Source organism: Muntiacus reevesi, chromosome 3 (assembly GCF_963930625.1).
Source record: "Muntiacus reevesi chromosome 3, mMunRee1.1, whole genome shotgun sequence".
Taxonomy (NCBI): Eukaryota; Metazoa; Chordata; class Mammalia; order Artiodactyla; family Cervidae; genus Muntiacus; species Muntiacus reevesi.
The window spans coordinates 207,946,163-207,966,048 of NC_089251.1; the positions used below are offsets into that span (position 1 = coordinate 207,946,163).

Consider the following 19,886-nt stretch of genomic DNA (forward strand, 5'->3'; position numbering starts at 1 on the left):
TGCTGTGTTTGAGAAAGGCCAACTCTCTGGGACAACTTCCACTAAGGCTTTAAGATATGGAAAATTCCACCCTGTGCGTTGGGAATCTCTATTTCAAACCTTGTTACTGAAAGAGTGAACCAGCTCATGGGGGAGGGGTGGGGAAGGGTAATCTCCCCTTGCAGACAAAGGAGATAAAAGCAAGACAAAATTGTGACTCCAAAGGGAAGTCAACCTCTACCACCTACGTAAGGCATGCACTCCTTTCTGTGTTTTTCTCTTATTTCAATCTTCTTATCAACTTTGCCAACATCCAAAAAGTTACTGGTGCTGCATCAACCCTAAACGCCCCTTTCCAGGCTTGCAGGAAGCCAGCACACACTCAGAGCCACGCCAGCTGTCTGGACACATTTTCTCTTTCTGGCAGCACTGACATCAGCCAGGGCTGGGGGTGGCTGGATCGGTCAGGGTGGACAGATGACGGAGTTCTGGCAACAAGTCCCATTTTACAGACAGAAGGCAGATGCCTGGCCAGAGGGACTGGTCTTTGTGCCGGTCGTGCTGCTTCCAGGGTTACTCTGCATCTTATTCCCAAGAAGCACCAATGTGCCCAGAGGCTATAGCAACGCAGTGAAAGAAACCTCTCAAATAGGGATTTGTTCTGGTTGGAGGAAAGAAGATAGGGAGAAAAAAACTGAGGCTGAGACTCACTTCATTTTGCAGGGAAGTAGAAAAAAAAAAAAAAAAGGAAGAAAAGTTAAAGGAGGAAGTTCTCTGTCCACCAAGATCCACAGCCATCACCTAATGTATATTCTGTATTGCTTTGCACAGCTCATTTAAACAAGCTAGGTTAAAACTCTGGACCCTAAAGTGATTTCTTTCATACTCAGGTATGTCATCCTCATTTAGAATCAATTTATCTTAATCTTGTTTCCTTTTTGAAGATGTTTTCAAACTGCCTTTAGACAGACCATCCCTCCCCCACCCCCACTTCCTTCCCCCAGAACCCCACTGTCAGAGTAAGAGACAGGTCTCAATATGAAGCCTGTGTCCTTCTTTTTAGCAAGTAGCATATTGAACTATGGTATTCTTCCTTGACACATTCTCTCCACTCAGCTTCGGGAATGCCACACACTACTCCTCTTTGCTCACTGCTGGCTCCTTCCAGTCTCCTTTGCTGGTTCTTCCTCTCCTCCTCTCTGGCCCCCTCCTGATCTCAGCGGGACCCAGGACCTTAGATTCTGTCAGCACACTGACATCCAGTTACTTCTCCAGACCAGACTTGACCTGCCCAACTCCAGACTCACACAGCCCACCGCCTATCTGAGAGGCCTGGGACCTGGGGCCCTTTCCTGAAGGGCTTTCACCTGGACACACCTCTCCTTGAGCAAGTACGGAGAAACTATAAGGGCCTGAAAATAACTGCATGTGCATGGGACATAAGATAGAGACCAAAAAACCCCACTGCCACTTACAAAGAGCCTGGAGCAAAAGCAGGGTACTGTGCATGCCTGCTGCACCCAACACAATCTAAGAGGGGGGCAAACCACCCATGCCATCCCTCTGGCTCAACTCCTGGACACACCTCTACCCTCACCCCATATAAGGGACAAGCTTGCCCCCTTTCCTTGGGGAGTGAGCAAGGGAACCTGGTGTTTGTTCTCACTCCCCATCACTGCAGCAGGAACCCTAATAAAGCCTTGCCTGAATGTCGTATCTGACCTCTGATCAATTTCTATTGATGAAGGAGGCCAAGAATCTTGGTGGGTAACATACTCACACCTCTGCTTGCTTGATGGGCACATTGAACTTAGCATCAACTACCAATCAGCTTCCTCAAGCCGCAACCTCAGTCTTTTCATTTCAGGGGGCAGAGGGCTGTCCTTTCTAGGACCCCAACCTGGGAGCCACCCTCAACCCTGCTTCTTCCTTCATTCCACCTCCAACCTATCAATGACTCGTGTTGTACTTTTAGTTAGAACTGGAATGAGACTATTGTCACTCCTTGTATTGTACAGTGTCCCAAATCTGGCTATTAATATTTAAAGTTAATTAAAACAAAAAACAAATTAAAATAGAGGAAAATGGAACTCTTAGAGAAACTATGGCAAAAAATTAAATTAAAAAATCCAGTTCTATTCTCATACTAGTCACACTGCAAGAACTCCTGAGTCCTGGGTGGGTAATGGCCACGGTACTAGAGCTGCTACAGAACATGCTCTTCACTACAGACAGTCCTATTACTAGCCTGTGCTGCCCACTCCTTCACAGGGACCACCTTGGTCTCAGCCACTAACACATCTTGCTTGGATAAGTATAATGGCCTTCTAGTCGACCTGGCTTCTTCACTCTTCTCAAAATAGCAGCCAGAGTGGTCCTTAGAAAGCATCTCAGATCATGCCGCTGCTCTGTTCAGATTGCCCAAAGGCCCCCATGGATGGCTCTCAGGGGAGAAGCCAAGTCCTCAGAAAGGTGAGCAAGGCCTTACAAGAGCTCTGACTCCTTCTCTATTTATCTGACCTCATTTCCAACACCCTCCTTCTGCCACAGCCACACTGGCCGCCCCAGCATCAAGGTGTCGGCACTGATGGTTCCCTGGCTGAGAATGCGCTTCCCCCAGATGTATTCAGGGCTCACTCTCTCCTCCTCTATATCTCTGCTCAAACACCACCTTCTTAGTGAGCCTTGGGCTTCCCTGGTAGCTCAGATGGTAAAGAATCTGCCTGCAATGCAGGAGACCCGAGTATGATCCCAGGGTCAGGCAACCCACTCAAGTACTCTTGCCTGGAGAATCCCATGGACAGAGCAGCCTGGAGGGCTACAGTTCATGGGGTTGCAAAAAGTCAGACATGACTGAGTAATTAACACAGCAACAACAGTGAGCCTTGTTCAGACTGTTCTATTGAAATTTTAACATCTGAGCCCCCTCCTCCCCCTCTGATCCCACCAACCACCACTCCTGAGCAGTCCTGCTCTTCCATATCCTATCTGCTTTACTTGCCTCTTCCATATCTCCTTTCAACAAAATATATTCATTTACTAGTTTATTACAGTCAGGAGATGCAAGAGACACGGGTTTGATCCCTGGGTCGGGAAGATCCCCTGGAGTAGGAAATGACAACTCACTTCAGTATTCTTGCCTGGAAAATCCCATGGATAGAAGAACCTGGAAGCTTACAGTCTATGGGGTGGCAAAGAGTCGGACACAGCTTAGTAACTAAACACCACCAATAAATATCTATCTTTTAGTGCTTGGCAGAGATCTTTGTTCACTCCTTCACTGCCAGAAAGCTGACCCAGAGGAGGCCTTTAATAAGTATTTGTTCAATAAATGTATGAAATTAGAGCCAGGAAGAACAGTTAAGGGTCAGTGAGGTGAGGTTATTCACTGTGGACCCATGCTAAGCGCAAGGGAGGAGCTAGACTAGGAGTTGGACCCTTGATGATTAATTCCTCTTCCCCTAAACTGTTAAAACAGAGGGACACTGACAGACCCCTGAGAGCTTACAAGGACAATAGCCTAACTAAAAGGCCAGGGGTATTAGTCACTTTCCTTTTGGTAAGTCTTTGCAGGATCCACCCGTTGGTCCTGCCTCTCTGGTAGGATGCAAGGAACAAAAAGGAGGCTCAGGTTAATGGCTATTCTTACATGCCCATCTTACCCCACATGTCACAAATGCCAAGATAAATGGAAAACTGATAACACACATAATTAATAGTTAATTTCTTTTTTTCAAAAGTAACACACCAGACTTGTTTTAAAAAGGACAGTCATGGTTACAACAGATAATTGCCAAATTAGTATTTGATAAAAGTTGATTACTATGGAAAGAATGATTCTCCATTGATTCATTAAAGTATTTCTGATAATCCAGAGTGGATCAGGAGAAAAGCAGATCCTGGATCACACTCTGCATTAGGGGTCATCTGTCCTCTTGTATCTGTAAGGAAATGCCATCTGACTACATATATTTTTAAATGCCTTGGGATGAAGGCTTTTCCAGTGCCAATTCTCTTTCAAATAAAAATAATGTGAGGGAGTTTGAGCATAGTAAACAGACCTGCTCAAAGTGGTTAACAGGTCCAGAGTTAGAGTATGATATGAGCAGAGAGCCTGGAACACCCCATCCATAGCTCATGGGGTGATTTAACTTGCCAAAGTGTGTAATTAAGAACAAAGTTATCTTTATAGCCATCCCTTCATTATGAAGATAACTCCATTGGAGACTTTTTGGGAGACGCCAGATTTGGAAATAAAATCCTTTCAGACTGCACTGCAATGTCATTAAGATAATACCAAAAAACAAATTGATGCGCGTAGACAATCTTCCGTAAGTACCAGGAAATTAGATATCAGGAGAGACGTGGAACTAAGATGTAAGATCTAAGTGAGGTTGAAACACAGCCTAGTGAAAGGCATGATTGAAGGCTACCCAAGAGAGAGGCGCCCTGAATTTCCCGGGGGCCCGGCGGGTGTTACCTGGGGTGGTGCTCTTCATTGCTTTCACTAACTTGCCCCTTCCAGCTCCAAAACCATTATTTCCATAGTCCGGGTCACTGTCACTATCACTGCCCCCGCTGGCAGAGTGTGCACACATTCGGGGTACCTTGTCCTAAATGAGTAATATAAGACTGTTAAGATTATTCATGCAAGTCAACAGGGACAGTGCACCCCGCGAGGATGTGCATATCTGGCTGTTGGTCTGTGCACAGAACTCTATCCCCATTACCCCACCCTTACTGCCTGACCCATTGACCTGTCTCATGTGGAACTGGTGCATTCCACTAGGTTATCAGAGCTGCACAAATTGGAATCCACTGAAGCTGTACACTGCCATTGTCCAGGTATGGAACAGTCCACAGTTACCCGCTCTGCATTTTGTACACTATTTTATGGCATCTTATTTTTCTCAAATGCCCATTAGAACTGCTGTCCCAAGCCTAATGGCTTATTTATCTAGCTGATCTCACCACTAGCTTTCAAGTATCAGAGAGTATGATGGAAACAAAAGAATAAATGTTTACCAAATATGTAATTTTATTCCAGTCCCTGAAAGACTAAAAGCCTTTAGGAAAGTACACAATTGCTGGCTCTATAGGGTTATACGTAATCACTGAATCTACTAATAGTTCACAGGTCAAGGGAATCGGTCTCCTCTCTTGCTCACATAAACATACGACATGACCCATGAGGATGTCATAGGTATGGCAATAAAGCCAAGTTCAGGAACTGTTGAGGTTGTTCAAACTGTATGGATGGTTTTTCACACTGTGCACATAAGCAGAATACTAGTTTCTAAGACCTCAACCCCTTTGTGTAGAATCAAGAGCATTTGGGGCTTTCTTTTACATTTGCAGACTGCCCTCTTAGGACCAATTATTCTACACCCACCCCAGGCAGTTTATGCACAGATGTGTGGGATGTCTCTAAAGTTAAATCTGTTTGGGAGGGTGCCATTTGGTCAGAAATGATAAAAACGTATTTTAGGATGTAAGCTCCTTTATCTAGGGTTATGAATCCAAGCAATTACTCCTTTCCTTTATTCCTTCATTCACTTAATCATTCATCCACCCATTCCAAAGATTCTGTGCTAGGCATCTTAGTACCTATTCTAGGCTAAGCGGTGTCCTAGGTTCTGGGGGTACAGAGCTCAATCCAGGAGATATTGGTGGTCTAGCAAGGATGACATTTATGAAGGATGACAGGTCTACAGCAGTGGTTCCAAGGGAGTCCTGTGTCTATAGAGTTCCGGTAGGAAGCTGGGTATGATGAAATGCATTTTCATCCCTTTATTCAAGAGACATGAATGGAACCAACCACTGTACTTGGAACTAGAAATATAAAGCTCACCCATACTTCATACTTTCCCTTCCTAGCAGTCAGTGAAGCAGAGTTATGAGTTCCAAGTCCCAGTGATGACTCTTATAAGACCATGCAGGATTTCCAATGGACTGAACTAGTGAAGGAACCTCAGAGAGCAGTGTGTGTGCTGGGGATGTGAATATTCATAGAGGCTCCCTCCTGCCAGCACTGAACGACACCCCCTCTTTTTTTTTTGCTTTTGTTTTTTTACTTTCTTGGAATTGCTTGAACCCTTTGCCACTATCACTACCTGTTGTTTCTGAACTGTTTCCCCTCCAAGTCTGGGTATATTTTAGAGTTTTATAAATTTTTTAGTTCCACAAAGCAAGCACAGAGTTCTTGAAGCACTGCTTCTCAAAATGTGTTCTGCGGACCAGCAGCATCAGCATCACGTGGGAATTGATTAGAAGTGTTTGGATCTCACCCCGTCTCTGCCAAACTGGACTCTGGGTGCATGAGGCAGGCAGCAAGATGTGTAGCCCTCCAAGTGGTTCTGATGTCTGCTCGCATGTGGCAGCTACTGCTTTAGAGGAAACTGAGAAAAGCCTAACAGTTCTGTGTCTGATCAAGGCATGACAAAACACACTTGCTTACGCCTTTGGCTTTCAGACCCCTGTTCTGAGGGCTGGACGTGGAATTCAGAGGGCTGCGTTCTAAGCCTAGTGCCACAGTAACTTTCCCTTGGACCCTGACCACGGTCCAGCATCTCTGGAGCTGGTGTCCTCTGCTGTACATTGAGGCTATGGACCCAGGGGATCACTTCCCCTACTTGTCCAGGTTCCCATTTCCATACTGAGGTGTTAAAGGCTGAAAGAAGGCTCCACCACACTGGCTACGTGGGATCTCTGATGTGGGCTAATCTGGTATTTGCTCATCACAGTTGGGTAGAAACCCTAGTAGAAATAGTAACAGGGCCTCCTAATGCCAGGAGTGGGAAGGATGAGGTGGCAGAGGCAGGAAGGGTCTAGGAAGGGCCAGGAAGCTCTGCGGGTTGACTCTTATGTCCTTCCACCCACTCTTCTCACCGTGTGCGGGCACCACCGAAGACCCCAAAGTGGGTCAGCCCAAGGACAAGGTGAGAAATCGTGTACAGGCTGAATACGGCCCAGGTAATGAGCTGGAAGAGGTAAGCAGGAGAGTCCTGAGGAGGAAATACCATGTAGCTCCGGGAGAAGACCCAAGAGTCCCTGAGCCCTGAGCTCCTCCCCAGGTCCAATCACATGTCAGGAGGCCTGTGTGTGTGCCATCTCAGGGAGGATGAAGAACAAAGGACTGTGAAAATGATAGGGATTGAAGAAACACATGTCTCACTGACCCCAGCAAGTCATTTGACCACTCCAGGCCTCAGTTTCTTAATCCCTAAAGGGAATATAATCACATCTGCTTTACCTATCTCATAGGTGCAAGGTAAAGTTAATGTAACTGATAAGATAATGAAAAAATAATCATGAATTCATTCTAAGTGGTGCCGTTATGGTTTGGGAGAGAGAATGACAGTCCCCACAACATCCCATCAGGGCAGAGAATCCTTACCTCGGGAGTCAGGGTGCAGATGGGCAGAAGCAGTTAAGTTACAAGGACGCAGTGTTATCTAATAATTTAGGAAAAAAGAAGAGCCGTGGGCCCTTGGTCATTCTTCGCTGAACCACAACGAATTTGATTTAACATCCACTCTACCACAGAAGTGGTTAAGGAGGTCATTTTTCACACTCAGGCCCAGCAGATGGAGGGTGCCCTCCTGACAATCTCTCCTTACCTGGGTCTCTGCAGCAGCGCCATCACCCTCCCAGGCTGGAAGTGGTTTGCTCGCCATTGTGTTTTCAACATATTTGAATGATGAACAATTTTGAGACCTTGGCTCGGCTTCACTCTGCATTTGGGAATTGATTTTTCCTAAATGAGGAAATGTATATGAAATCACAATTGGCTTTCTTCAACTCTTTACAAATTTAGGGAGGAGGGGAGGACATATAGAAATAATCAAAATGGTCCAAACATGGCAAAAGCTTGGTTTGGCAACATTCTGTCCCCTGCAAGTCTTGCTAACAGAAGTGTCTGCATAACTGTATGCATCGTTAGAGGATGTTCAGTCTTGGAGACCCAAAGGCAAACTGCCCTTGGACCACTTTTCCACAAGATGTTGATAGACTTTCCATGTCAGAAAGCATTTAGTGGGCAAACTGCTTGGGAAACACTGATCATTCTTCAGATAGTTTTATATTAATACATCAAATAGCAAATAGATGTCTTCTTTTAGAAAAAAATTTAATTGGAGGAAAATTGGTTCATATATTGTGTTGGTTTCTGCCACACATGAATGGCACAGGTATTGTGCCATTCATGCCAACATGAATCAGCCACAGGTATGCAAATGCCCCCTCCTTCCTGAATCCCCCTCCCATCTCCAGCCCCATCCCGTCCCTCTGGGTTGTCACAGAGCACTGGATTGAGTCCCCTGTGTCACAAAGCAAAGTCCCACTTGCTATCTGTTTTACATACGGTAATATACATGTTTCCATACTATTCTCTCAATTCGTCCCACCCTTTCCTTCTACCACTGTCTCCACAAATCTGTTTTCTATGTATGCATCTCCACTGTTGTCCTGCAAATGGGTTCATTGGTACCAACTTTTTAGAGTCCAGATGCATGTGTTAATAGACAACGAACAAATGGGTTTCATTTTTGGAGTACTTCTCACAGTCTTCATTGTGCTGATGGGGACAGTCATGATTTCCAGAAGGAGGATTTGTATTTGCAGCTTTTCTCAAACATGGTTGATTAGGGAGCCCTGATTTTCCTAGCAACCTGATGAAGATCATTTTGAAATAGGTGGTTTGGGAAACTGCACAGAGGCCCTTAAAGATCTCGCTGGGCAGTACTGTGCAAACTCACATGTGCGTATGCCTCCAGAGCTTTTGTAACACTTCAGATTCTGATCCTGATGCGGTGGTCTGGAGTGGGGTCTGAGAACTGGCATTTCTGACAAGCTCCCAGGGGCTGCCGCTGGACCAGGGATTACATTTTAAGTAGCCAGGGTGCAATTAGCAGAGAACGATTAAAGTTCTTCCATAACCCATAATAGTGGATTAACCTGCAGAGTGTAATTCTTCCTCATGTTGGAATGGAGAATCGCTGTTATTATTGCTCCAGCCTCAATGATTATCAATAGGACATGCTGTGAGAGCCTCTCAGTAGCATTTTGCTTGTGAGCAGAAGCAAAGTAATTGTATTTTCATCAGCAATAGGAGATCTGTACAGTTACTTCCATTTTTGATATGGGGATAAGAAAATAACCAATTCCAATGTATATTTTAACCAGAAGTGACTGCGTGAAACTACCTTCCTTTTTGTTCCATCTAGTTTTCTGCTCCTTAATTTTTAAGATGAGTAACCAACAGTCACATAAGAGAGAGAAGTCTTGGAAACCAGGCCTTGCCTCTGACGCATGGTGACAACATCCTAAGGTGGGCAGGAAGGTTCAGGATGGACAGTACAAAAATGTCCAGCGTTGTGTTGACCTCACTCTCCACCATATACCACTTTTTTTTTTTTTTACAACTCTTCATGATGATTTAATTAAGACACAAACCTTAGAAAACTGGAACACTGAATATTAGCAGCAAGATCAGAACAATCTCCTTCCTATTCTCTTCCTATGAAGCAATTCAAGGCTTGCGGTTTCTATTCAATTTGTTATAATGACAGTGTTTAATCATGGAGTCTGCTCGGCAGCCAGTTGCTGAATTGAGGTCACACATGTGGCTAGTCAGGCATGGAGCACATAATCTATAACTACGATTTCACTCCTGAATCTCTGGAGGCTGTGTCATTAATTAACAATGCATTTACTTCAAAAATAATATGCATTCCAGCCTTTTAAAATGTAGCCTTGGCTTGAGATGAGCAGAAGTTTGTGATGAAACATTCACAGCAGTTAGTATTACTGTGTGGAGGAAGAACTTAGCCATGGAAATACCCAATCACATCGATTCAAAGATGATTAATGAGAAGTCTTCATTTCTAATTTCTCAGAAGCCCCTGGTATTATCTCTACTTGTGGTTGCTTTCTCATCTTCAAATCATAAATGAAAGCCTTCAGCATTCTAGCTCATATGCTTATGCACATCATAAATGCAACATGGGCCATACAAGTTACAAATTATTTAGTGTCATCCTGAACTGTAATAGATATTTTTAATCTTGAGTGAACAGTGAAAAAACTTTGACCCTTAGCCTGGTCCTGTCTTTAATCATGAAAGCCTGTTTCAACTAACTGTAGCGAAGGATAGTTCTTCTCAGGCGGAAGGCTCCCTCCATTCCACTGTCGTTAATGCACAATCTACTGCTAATATATCAAACTACATTTTTTATAGTTCAACATATAAATACATTTCAACAGGATAGGAATATGTCAGAAGACGTATGTTTCTGGTTAGAGGGCAAACAACACTTCAGTTAAATTTATGCCTTGGGCCTAGATTGGTCTATACTCAGAGTTAAGATTTAAAAGATAAAATCTGAAGTGTATGTCATATAGGTTTTTCTGTATCAATTTATATATCCATATACCTGTGCTTACCAGCTGGTTTCCTTTATGTGTATATGTGCATGTGCATGTTAAGTCACTTCAGTTTGTGTCTGACTCTTTGTGACTCCATGGACCGCAGACCCCAGGCTCCTCTGTCCATGGAATTCTCCAGGCAAGAATACTGGAGTGGGTGGCCATGCCCTCCTCCAGGGGATCTTCCCAACCCAGGATCAAACCGAGGTCCCCTACATTGGCAGGTGGGTTCTTTGCCACTAGGGCAATCTAGGCTCCTTAAATAATACTAAGAGTTGATGATGTTTAGTACTTACTTTTGTAATTTTTAGGGGCTCAGACAGTAAAGAGTCTGCCTGCAGTGTGGAAGACCTGGGTTCAATAGCTGTGTTGGGAAGATCCCCTGGAAAAGGCAATGGCAACCCACTCCATATTCTTGCCTGGAGAATCCCATGGACGGAAGAGCCTGGCAGGCTACAGTCCATGGGGTCGCAAAGAGTCGGTCACGACTAAGTGACTTCACTTCACTTTGTAACTTTTTGGTTGAGGACATAAAGGGATTTCATGCATACATACTTCCACTGGACGGAGGTCATTGACTGACCTGGTGGGAACCTTTTCTGTTGCCTGTTTCCCATTTTTGTGAGCAAGTGCATGACTTTGATGAGAAAACAATCTCATCTGAAAGGTAAGGGGCACTGTACCTGAGGAGGCTGGTTTGGGGAGGAGACTTTGAAGAGGCCGCATCCCTCTGGCAGTCATGATGGGGTCGGATGTGGAGTGAACAATGGCGTTGTCTGCAGAGCCCTGGCTATCTGCAGAGGAAGGCACTTCTCTTTCAAGGGTCTGGGCTCTCATGGAAGAAGCTGCACAAAGGGCCGGCTGGAGAGACAGGATGGGGTCGGTGTCCTCAGGGGAGTCTGCTTGGCGTATGTACCGTCCCACTGCGCGAGTTCCTGAGTCTGGGAGTGGGAAGGTTCCAATCCCACTGTCCAGGGTCCTCATTTGGCAGTTTGTTTCTAGACAGAGTAACACAGTGAGGGTTAGAGACGGCTCACATGAAAGGAGAAAAGGATCATGAGTGTTTGGATCTGGTCTGGAGGAAAAGGAATATCTAGAAGGAAGAAGTACTATTAAGGGTGTAGTAAGTTTCTAATGAGTGGGATGAAACAGACATTTATTTGAACACAGAAATATTCTCATAACATAATATGAAGTTAGAAGGCTGGCCATTATTGGCAGCAAGAGTCACGTGTACATACAATGTGCATGGTTCTCTAGAGTTGTAAGAGAAAACAGTTATAGAGGCAAAAATTATTTTTGCTCACTCTTATTTCAATTGAGAACCATATGACTTCAATCAATTGGGTGACATTTATTAACTGAAATAAGAAGAGTAATGAGCACACATAACAAACTGTCCTAACAAAGGAGATTGTGCATCTTTTACCATGAATTATCATCCATCCAGCAGTTCACTAAGTCTCCGGCCTCTCAATTTGACTGTGAGGACAAGTAATTCACATTCTACAAGGGCATTCCCCCAAATACATCACCTATCATGCGGGCTTCCTGTGACTCCACTGCCATCTAAGGTCTTCCTGAGAAGATTATAGGGCCACTTTCTGTCTTTCCATCTACCTTTCTCAAAGGCAAAACTCATCAGTGCCCTTTGGAGTTCTTGTTTCCAGGGATCCCACTATTCGCCAAAACAAACCAAGCTGATTTCACCATATGTGTGACATATTCTGCTAGTTACATCTCAACTTCAAAACGTTTTTTATCCAGGAAAAAATATTATATTTGAAAAAAATTATTACATGGTTAATTTCTGAAATAAAGTGTAGTTTATCTAAGCTAATGAGATAGCTTCCAGGATTTGCCTGTGACCCAAAAGCCTCCTGTTCACACTAAAATCTTAGAATGAAACATCCTTAGTATAATTTATATCACCATCTTAGTCTAGGACTGGGGACTAGGCACATCTTAGCACTGTGTTAGGCATGGTGAGGAATATAATAGAATATGTCATGATCTTTGTACCAAGAGACTCAACAACTAACATTTCAGTGGTGTTTGGAGTCTGGTCTCTGCTAATAATTAATTGTGTGAACTTGTCACAGAAGATCCTTAACCCCTCAAGGTCTCAAGTTCCTTATGAGTTGCTGTGAGAATAAATATATGTTCACTGTGGAATTTCTTAAATTTAGTACACCATCAATAGCTGAGTGAAGGAAATAATCAATGATGACATAGACAATATGCTAGGGATATTTATTAAATTTCAGTAGATATATGATAGGTATATAGTTTATCTTTGAGGATTTTTCTTTCAAATCCCACTGGATGTACAGCAATTAGTATCTGAAGAGCAGATCTGCCTATTCGCCCACTCTCCCCCTCGAAACCTCTTTGCTCTGAGTAATAGCATTCTGGGAATTTCTGGATACTAAGGTGAAAACAAAGGACGTGGAGATGGGTACAGAAGTGACTTTTATAGGTTCTATTAGGTTTGGTGCTTGGTTTTAGAAGCTCTTAGGAAGATGGAGTCCCCATCAAAATTGAGGATTCAGTCTCCAAAGTGAAACTTAGCAGGAAGGTGCAGACACCCTTTCTCTAGTGTGGTGCCATTTAGCCATCTCATTCGCCATCTGATCTCAAGAGGCTGGTCACGGACTTCAGGAGCCCTGAATCACACCGCTATAGTCTGAGATCTTTCCCAGAACCACAAGGGCTAAGTTTTAGGTCCATTCATTTCAGGGCTTCCACCCGGTCAGCTTTCTTCTCACTCAGCTTCTCAGATTATTCATTATCTTCTCTGCTCATTTTCTCCTCAATTAAGCTAACTCAATTGCTACAAAAGAGACTTTTAGAAAAGTACTAAGCTGTTTGCATGGGAAAGCACAGCCAGAAAAGAAAGATCTTCTTATTCACAATTTGGTGTCCTTTCGTCATGCTAACCTAGATATATGGCAGTCCTCATGTTTAGCATGTCCATATGTTGTACTTGGGGCAATTTTAACTGTCTAAATTATTTCAATCTCACACAGAAGTAAGTGGATCAGTCTTTAGGGATGGGGATCAAAGATTCATGGAATGTAACAGCTTTGATGTGTCAGTCCCTGTGTGCCCCAGTCTGCCTGCCACAATAACTTCCTCCCAGCATCTTCAGGATGCTTCAGTTTTGGATTTAACAGTTAACAGTTCTAGGGTTCTGTTCACTCGATGGCTCAGTTAACAGTCATTGAGGCAGCCTTGTGAGCTGAAAGCACAGAGAATGGCCCCCTACTTCTGGTCAGGGAGCCCCGCTTGTTCTCTGGGACTGGGGCTGGCCCCGAACACCAGCTGGCTCCCATGCTTCTCATCCTGAAAATGGAGTCAGTGGCTGGCATTTCCGGCATCTGCATGGTTCCTGAGAACCACAGGTACTCAGGCTCTCTTCCTGCACCCTCTCGGATCGCATCTGTAGACTTCCATGCCAGGTTTTTAAAAAAATCTTACCTCTCTGGGCTTGGTGATAGGCATTGCCTCCAAGGGCAAGATTTTTTTGGCTTGGTTGAAGAATTCTGTAGGCATTTTATGGGTTAATCTAGTCCCCTGAAATGCAAACTCACAAAGCAAAGTAGGATTCTTGGTAACTTTCTAGTGATTTTCTGGGGAAAGGCCCCAGACATCAAAGCCTGTTGATGTTGCCTGGCCTGGAACACCAGGTAAGGAATAGGACAGGGAGAAATCTGGGGTAGGAAGAATGATAAAGGAAGTCTAACTCTCATGCCCTTCTGAGGACACCAACATTTTTTCATATCTGTCCCTTTAAATTATTCTTCTTTCCCTTCTCTCCCTCCACAATATTGTCCTGGTTAGAATCTATAAAACAGAACTTCTGGTATTTCTGAGTTTTCTCATTCTCTCAGACTGTGTGCAATGACATTAACCTCAGAAATCATCTGCCATTAAAGCCATCTTTTTATTTCTAAAAATTACAGATGCCAAGTGTAGTGAATTTGAAGGACTCAATTGTAAGTACCTATGAAATGAGGTGTGGACAGTCAGGAACTCAGACACCATATGCCAAGTTTCCCCCTCAAGCAAAATTTCTCCAGAATGCAAAAACCTTTGGAAATAGAGTTTATACTGAAAATGCTGACACTTTCTTTATGTAGTTTCTTCAAGGCACTATAAGTTTCTCACAGTTCATAAAAAAATATTGTAACCTGAAAAAGTGTTAGATATTGTACTTTTGAAGTCAGTTTTTTTTTCCCCTCAGGGAATTATAAGAACTCACAAAATAATTGAATAAGATAAGAATAAATATCATGGCATCTGGTCCAATCACTTCATGGCAAATAGATGGGGAACAGTAGAAACAGTGGCAGACTTTATTTTTTGGGCTCCAAAAATCACTGCAGATGGTGGCTGCAGCTATGAAATTAAAAGACCCTTGCTCCTAGAAGAAAAGTTATGACCAACCTAGACAGCATATTAAAAAGCAGAGACATATCTTTGCCAACAAAGGTCCATCTAGTCAAAGCTTTTCCAGTAGTCATGTATGGATGTGATAGTTGGACTATAAAGAAAGCTGAGGGCCGAAGAATTGATGTTTTGAACTGTGGTGTTGAAGAAGACTCTTGAGAGTCCCTTGTTCAGAAGGAGATTAGGAAATCAGTCCTGAATATTCATTGGAAGGACTGATGCTGAAGCTGAACCTCCAAATCTTTGGCCACCTGATGCAAAGAACTGACTCATTTGAAAAGACCCTGATGCTGGGAAAAATTGAAGGCAGGAGAAGGGGACGACAGAGGATGAGATGGTTGGATGGCATCACCAACTCAATGGACATGAGTCTGAGTAAGCTCCGGGAGTTGGTGATGGACAGGGAGGCCTGGTGTGCTGCAGTCCATGGGGTCGCAAAGAGTCAGACATGACTGAGCGACTGAACTGAACTGAACTGAAGAATAAAGTTCAAAGGCACATACTGGCTTTGCATCCACAATGAGTTGATTCAGTCTTGACCTCAACAAGTCTAAGTTCACATTTGTGGCTATGAAAATAGCTGCCAAAAGGGCCTTGCCAATGAGTTTAAGGACTGGGTCACTAGGTGGAACAGTAGGTTTCATTCTCTCAAGGTCATCAATGACTTCTCTGTCCCTGGTAACTTGTCATCCCATTTGCCTTCTGTCTTCCAAGGTAAGTTTTCTCAATTATCACCACCACCAAGCCCCAGATGTTTCATGAGATGACTTGCATCAGTGCTTCCCAGTCCTTTTAAAGTCCTGGCACACACAAGAATTATATGACTCACCGGGGAACACACCACCTGCCCCCGGACCCCTGGCCACCTGAGTCCTGAGGGCTCAACATCTCCATATACCTGGGGTCCATTCATGGCACGTCAGCTCGGGAGGGACTCTCTTCCTTACTATGGACTTGGGACCTCCTCTTACTATCACCTTTGTTTTGCATACTTGTGACAGGAAAGGAAATGAACAGATTTGCAGTCTGTTAGTAGCTGATAGGAGAGTCTCTAGGCCCTTCTTTTTTGGAAAGAATGTTGAGAGTACTTGGGTTAGGAATACTGTCTGGCCTCAAAACTTCAATAAAGAGAGATTTATTGTGCCCGAGAGAGGGGATGAGTGGGCTAGGAGTGAGCAACCAAGAAGGGTGACATTCTGTGTGTGATGGTGGTAAGAAGACATTTTGGAGAAGCATTTCAACCAGGGGCTTTTCAGCTGTTAACTTAGGATGTGCAACACAAAATTCCCACTCAGCACATCAGTGAGCAATAGCCCTCCACTCCTGGGTCAAGTGCCCCAGCAGGTGGCTTTAATTCTCATTTGAAAATTAGATTATATAACCTCCATCACAGAGGTGCTCTGAGGACTAGAAACACAGCACATAATAAACAATAGCACAGTGCCTAGAACAGGTACATAGCTATCATTCAGAAAATGGCAGCAGTTCTCAAAATAAGAGTTATTAGACTACTAGCATCCTGGGGGCAGACTGGGTTTTACCCATCTCCTCAGAATTCACACAAAAGCCCCATTCCTGACTCTACCTTTATTCCACTGAACAGCAATTATATGCTGATAGAGATGATGAGATTTACAGGCCGAGAGAGTGTCTAGTTTGTTCTCCATCACCCATGCTCAGCACAGTGCCTGACACATAGTCAGCTCACATGGAGTGCAAGAAACAATAGGTGGATGAAAAACAGCTCTCATCTTTAGAAAATTCTTCCTGAGATTAAGTTGAATATGAACTTTTCCTTTTGAAATCCCAAACTGCTGGTTCCTGTTCTCACTTCAGCAGCCAGAGAAAACAGCTGACTTCATTTTTCTGTGTAGCTATATTTCTCTTACAGCCAGACTTTATTAATTCAGATAGCCAGGGGGATAAGATCATTCAGAATAACTGAATATTTTAAAGACAGATTTCTTAATACTTCCAAGCCCTTAGAGCAAAGGTCAGTGACCAAGATGAAGGATAGCACAGGCAATGTGGCTTCAGCATCCACCTCAGTCCCTCCCCTGCCTCCAAGCATCACTAGACTGGAGATCCCAGGTCTGGCATCATTCCTCTAGCCCTCATCCTCAGGAGTGCAGATGCCAAGCTAAGTGTCAGCACTGCCTTTAATATCAGCACCCACAGTAGTACAAGAATCATGTTCTCACAAAGGCAAATTCCTGGGAACCACTTGCAGTGAACGGTTGCAATTATTCAGTAACTTCTTATATTCTTTACACAAAACAGTGAGGATTTTCTCCTTTAAAACAATTTGGCTTCTTCTTGAATCTTCCAAACTTGTTTTGCACTGTTCCCTTACATTATTTTCAAAAATAGCTGAAAAGGGAAAATCTTACTTACAGCACTGCTTCAGACAATATAAATTTCCAAGTTGGTGGAATCTGCATTAGCACTGATTTGGAGTGTTTGGGAAGGGCCACAAAATCATTTTTTCCTCAACCTTTTCTTCACCAGATAAAATATCTCAACTTTTTTTTTTCCCCCCACAGAGCCTATCTCACAAACATTTAATTGCTTGAGTATATAAACCAAAACTCCTGGTATTATTAACATATCTGTCCAAAGAGATTATTGTATAGGACAGACTTAAGCAAATGTTCCTGGAGTTCTTAATTGGTCTAAATATTCAGAAGAATGAAGTGAAAAGAAAATAAGCTCCAGAGTTGGAAAGAGGAGGCTTGATAACCTTCCTGGCTACCTGTTGGCGGTATCAAAAAGGTGATTTTTTAAAAAACTATCCTGACCTCATATAATCATACCTCACTGGTGATAAGCCTGGCACAGTGCATATTACAAAGTAGGTGCTCAGTTTCCAGAAGGGATTGTCAGGGAGAGGTGAGGGGCTCTGCAGGTACGTGATACACGTACGGTCATGGAATTGAAGACTAATCAAAGCTTTGCCTGTGTGGTCAGAGTTCTACTGCAACACCTGAGTACATTTCACTAAACAGCTACCCTGGTTACTTCCTAAGCAAGTGTCACGTGACAACCATTTCCTTGGGGATTAGTTGATCACATTGTCATGAACAATTACAGACATGGAGCAAAGTACTTAGAGTTGGCTGCAAGCTGCCTTGTATATAGAAAAGATGGAGCCCATTCTCTCAAGAAATCTATTTTGGAGTTGACACCAGAAAGGCTTTTTAAAAAGCCTAGACAAATGAGGTTTACTGATTTTCCTTTGCTCACAGACTTATTACGTTCTCAGGGAACACTCCCAAATTAGCAAGCTGTGATTTTCAGTCTATCCTAAAATGTTATATACTTGCTTCGGTGCAATGATCTATCCTTTCTTATATATTCAAGCAAACTACTTCATTTAGTATCACTGTTTTTCTCCCTTCCATACTCATAAATCCTCAGAAAATGGAAAACTTTAAAACCCAAACTCATTTTTACTCTGAGAACTTCGATCAAATCTACAAAGTTTCAGTCAAATATGCAACGAGGACCCTGTGTAATTTGCCAGCCAGAAACAGCAACTTATGGGTGTTTAATATTGATACCGTATTATTAATTGGCATATATTTCTATAAGGCAATTGTTCATGTAACTAAGTCTTTGCATGAGTTCTCTCCAAGTTCCTAAACATCTTAAGCTACATGTGGCACTGGCAATATAAACCTAAACTGCAGATGGGAGAACAGATCTCTTTATTTGCACATCCTTCTCTTCATCTGTATGGCTGAAATAAGTTAAAAAAAAAAACCCTAAGTCTGTTGTCAAAGTCATATCAATTAAATGGAGGTTATTCATTCTAAGTTTACTCTGTGGTTTTGTTAAAGTAGTCCAAAATGACTATACTGGCTATTTACTCACAAACATTGGATAACTTTTGACTGTGGCATTAAGATGACCTTCTGGAAGAGTAAATTCAATTTGATGGTTTCAGAATGCGTGTGGAGACTTAGCTTCTAAGTTCAAATTGGATTTAAGCTTTCTGAGATTTTAAAAACATATAGGAGACTGCAAATTTGTTTTCCAACCCATGTGTTCTCTTTGATATAAAGGAAAACTGGAACTTTGGGGGTTTGGTGAACTAGCACATGGGCTTCCCTGGTCACTTAGCGGTAAAGAATCCACCTCCCAATGCAGGAGACGCGGGTTCGATCCGTGGGTTGGGAAGATCCCCTGGAGAAGGAAATGGCAATCTACTCCAGTATTTTTGCCTGGAAAATCCTACGGACAGAGGAGCGTGATGGGCTACAGTCCATGGGGTCTTAAAGAGTCAGACACATCTTAGCGAGTAAACAACAAACAATACTGGTATACAGGGAATGAAAATGAGAAAAAATGAAGGGAGCTAATGTGACACATATTTTAAAAAGAAAAAAAAAAATATAAAACTCCTTTGTCAAGGTGATGAACAAGTTATTTAAACCAATATAAAAGACGTGTTACCTCAGGATGGGTTGGTATCCTGTGGACCTAATACTGTCAGTAGTAAGATCACATAAAATATTGTAGTGGGATGTGACTTAAGGACATAAATTGGAAAAGGTCAGGAATATGTTCCAAATGTCTGTGCTGACCATGAATTCACAGGAGCCCTTCTTGAATTTATGTAATCATTCATCTGGCATAAACCTTGAGAAGAAATTCCTTAAATTTGCTATATGTTCCTTCCTGTCGCTGACACCAAGACAGCCTCTTCAAGGTTTCTGGAATGGCCCTTGTTTGAGTGTTCTGAGATATTTTTAATGCAACTTTCCAAATCCTTCTTGATTTTACAAATATTAATAATTGTCTCTAGACTCTTATCCCTCTAGACTGAAAAATCTTGAGCTCTTCACATAACTCCTTCATGTCTTGCTATACTACTGCGCCTGTCTTGTAAAAAAGTGGTCAGACTTGTGCAGGGTATTTACTGTGATCTTCTCTGGTGGCTCAGATAGATGGTAAAGAATTTGCCTGCAATGCGGGAGACCCAGGTTCGACTGTTGGGTTGGAATGATCCCCTGGAGAAGGCAAAGGCT

At 43.1% G+C, this 19,886-nt stretch overlaps 1 protein-coding gene across 6 annotated transcripts in view; it reads right to left on the reverse strand.

The window, feature by feature from the left end:
• The window catches only part of NCKAP5 (NCK associated protein 5), a 1,099,478-nt gene that overhangs the window by 61,910 nt on the left and 1,017,682 nt on the right, over positions 1-19,886 (reverse strand). For 5 of the 6 annotated variants that reach the window (XM_065931416.1, XM_065931421.1, XM_065931418.1 and 2 more), the window contains 2 exons: positions 11,088-11,402; positions 7,599-7,735 (listed from right to left, as the gene is read on the reverse strand). In XM_065931416.1, the coding sequence (XP_065787488.1) occupies positions 7,599-7,735; positions 11,088-11,402 (452 nt within the window). Of the gene's footprint in view, positions 1-4,459; positions 4,593-7,598; positions 7,736-11,087; positions 11,403-19,886 lie in introns of all 6 variants that reach the window. The other variant, XM_065931420.1, reaches the window with a different exon arrangement.